At 42.8% G+C, this 3,275-nt stretch overlaps 1 protein-coding gene across 1 annotated transcript; it reads left to right on the forward strand.

The window, feature by feature from the left end:
• The first annotated feature begins 246 nt into the window (after positions 1 to 246).
• On the forward strand, positions 247 to 802 carry LOC104682717 (myosin light polypeptide 6-like). The gene has a single exon (XM_010389447.2). The coding sequence runs from the start codon at positions 247 to 249 to the stop codon at positions 700 to 702; it is 456 nt and encodes a 151-aa protein (XP_010387749.2). The 3' UTR covers positions 703 to 802.
• The last annotated feature ends 2,473 nt before the right edge of the window (positions 803 to 3,275 follow it).

Raw genomic sequence — 3,275 nt, forward strand, 5'->3', positions numbered from 1 at the left:
AAAGAGAGAAGGATTCTTCAAACTTTTGAATAGTCTTTATTCCCAAATAAGTGAGATTTAGTTAACTATGGGCTAGGAGTCTTCAGAGGTAGCCAGAGCTCACTTCTTACGTCTCAAGTCACCCTTTGCTACTAACCAAGAAAGCCTGGGGCAGGGTACAAAAGCAGATGTCAGTTTAAATCCTTTATAAAAAGCCACTCCTGGCCTTTACTGCAGGGAAAAGTCCCACAGAGCTGAGCAGTCATGATGTGTGACTTCACCGAGGACCAGACTGCAGAGTTCAAGGAGGCCTTCCAGCTGTTTGACCGAACAGGTGATGGCAAGATCCTGTACAACAAATATGGGGATGTGATGAGGGCACTGGGTCAGAACCCCACCAACACTGAGGTGCTCAAGGTTCTGGGGAACCCCAAGAGTAATGCGATGAATGTGAAGGTGCTAGACTTTGAGCACCTTCCGCCCATACTGCAGACGGTGGCCAAGAACAAGGACCAGGGAACCTGTGAAGATTATGTACAAGGACTTCAGGTATTTGACAAGGAAGGAAATGGCACCGTCATGGGTGTTGAATTCTGGCTTGTTCTTGTCACACTGGGTGAGAAGATAACAGAGGAAGAGGTAGAGGTGCTGGTGGCAGGGAATGAGGGCAGCAATGGTTGTATCGACCATGAAGCATTTGTGAGGCACATCCTGTCGGGGTGACAGGCCCATGGGGCAGCTCATCCTTACGGTGCTGAATGGCTGAGGACCTTCCCAGTCTCCCATAGCCCATGTCTCCCCCTGGTGAGATTTTCTATCTATCCTGAAGGCTCCCTAGGTTCTCTTATCACAGTGCCTTTCCCATGTTGTCTTTCTTGGATGATATTTACCACCAGCATTCACCAAATAAACTTGCTCTCCGTGCCCCTCCCAAAAAAAGTCACTCCTATACTCACACCTGCCATCACCACGTAGAACATCCTTGTTGCTCAGAAGCTTCTGAATAGGACACTCTCTATACACACGCATGCACACATACACAAGAGAATAGAAATTTATCCCATATCCTCTCTACTTCCTCAAATCTGTGATGAACAAACACTGGCAGTGCCAAAGATTCTGGAACTTAAATACCATTAAGTCATTTTGATATCATTAGAGTCAAAAGTAAAAAAAAAAATTGAGAGACAAGTGGCTTTAAGGATCTTTTGAAGGCCCCTAAGTCATCCATTTATTTCAATAAGTATTGCCAATGGTAAAAAGAAACTTCCTGAGTTGAAATTAAGTTTGGTTTCCAAAGTATTCTTTCAAATAAAAAGAATCAAATTATCAACCTAATTTAAAAAGCTACTATATACACATGCGTACATGCATTCCACTTATATGTGTTCATGTCTGTTCACATGCATGATACATACACATGCCACAGACCTATGGCAACTTTCATCATCTTTCACCCCACTATGGTCGACAACATGATTTACACATAGTAGGCCTTCAGCAATTTTTTAAATGAAGTTATGGATGTTGTAATCAAAGTGCATACACGTGACCGCATACATATAGTTACTGACATCACCATAAAAGTGATTGATACTCCCTCAGAGAACTTTCAGTTTCCAAAGTATATGCCAAAATGAATGTGCTCTGAGAACACGCTGGAACTGAGGGTCAGAAAATGTCCAGTTTCCATCTCCTGTCACAGCCCCAAACAGTATTATTACTTACAGAGGGCCAGTGATTTGCTTGGCACTGCACACCTCACAGGAGAAAGCTCTGTCTCTGCCCAGTGGGGTTTGAAGAACAGGGCTTGTAGGACATAAAAGACAAGTAAGAACTGGCAAGAGAGAGGACCAATCTAAGCCTGTGGCTTAAAATGCCATTAAAATAATCATTAAAACCAGGCGCCTAACACACCCCATGATCTAGGCTAAAAACACAGGAAAATATAAGATTTTTCACCCTTTAACCACAGGCTCTTTATGTAATTGGTAAGCATCAAGAAAGGGAGTGATAAATTCTTCCCTAGGTATTTGAGGAGACCGTTGTATTGTTTTGAGTGTTCTCATTATACATTATGCGCCCACAGTCTCATAGTTTATGTTGGGATACATACAAGAGCATGATGCATGGTGTGGATGGTTTTAGCAGCCAAAGAGGTATTCTCCAGGCTGCCTAGGATATAGCTTGTAAGGACTAACAACATCTTAGAAAAGTGAAGCCCAGAGTGACATCTCTTGTTGTGCCACTTAAGGACCACAGATGACTTCTTCTTTTTTTTTTTTTTTTTTTTTTTTTTTTTTTTTTTTTTTTGACAGAGTCTAGCCCTGTCACCCAGGCTAGAGAGTGCAGAAGTGTGATCTGGGCTCACTGCAACCTCCACCTCCAGGGTTCAAGTGATTCTTCTGCCTCAGCTTCCTGAGTAGCTGGGATTGCACATGCCTGCCACCATGCCCGACTAATTTTTGTATTTTTAGTAGAGACAGGGTTTTGCTATGTTGTTCAGGCTGGTCTCGAACTCCTGACCTCAGGTGATCCTCCTGCCTCAGCATCCCAAAGTGCTGGGATTACAGGCCTGAGCCAACAGATGACTTTTGATCATCCAAAGAAAGGCATCCTTCAAATGCCAATTTCATGTCTTAGTGAGTGCAGGATGCTATCACAGAACACCACAGCAACAGAAATGTATTTCTTATAAGCAACAGAAATTAATTTCTCACAGTTCTGAGGCTGAAAGTCTAAGTGAGTGCAGGATGCTATCACAGAACACCATAGCAACAGAAATGTATTTCTTATAAGCAACAGAAATTAATTTCTCACAGTTCTGGAGGCTGGAAGTCTAAGATCAAGGTGCCAGCACGGTCAGCTTCTGCTGAGTGTCCTCTTCCAAGTTGCAGATGGCCGTCTTCTTGTTGTATCATCACATAGAGGAAAGAGGACAAGAGGGGTCTTTGGAGTATCTCTTATTGGGGCACTAATTCCATTCATGAAGACTCCACCCTTACGATCTAATTACCTCCCAAAGACCCTTCCTCCTAATACCATCACAGTGAGAGTAGGATTTCAACATGTGAATTTTATGTGATACAAACTTTCAGTTCATAACTTTCCTCAAATAGGAAAAGCATGTAAAGAATCCTGTGAAAAGATGCCAGCCTGTGTGGTAGGCCAAAAAAAAAAAAAAAAGTGCTCCCCAAATATGTTCATGTCCCAATCCCCAGAACCTGTGAATACATTACCTTACATATCAAAGGATGTATCTGCAACTGGGCACAATGACTCGTGCCTATAATCCC

This window comes from Rhinopithecus roxellana, chromosome 19, assembly GCF_007565055.1.
Source record: "Rhinopithecus roxellana isolate Shanxi Qingling chromosome 19, ASM756505v1, whole genome shotgun sequence".
Lineage (NCBI taxonomy): Eukaryota > Metazoa > Chordata > Mammalia > Primates > Cercopithecidae > Rhinopithecus > Rhinopithecus roxellana.

Bases quoted from the DNA above. Each gene is read 5' to 3' on its own strand.
- LOC104682717 (XM_010389447.2), top strand. From the start codon at position 247: ATGTGTGACTTCACCGAGGACCAGACTGCAGAGTTCAAGGAGGCCTTC.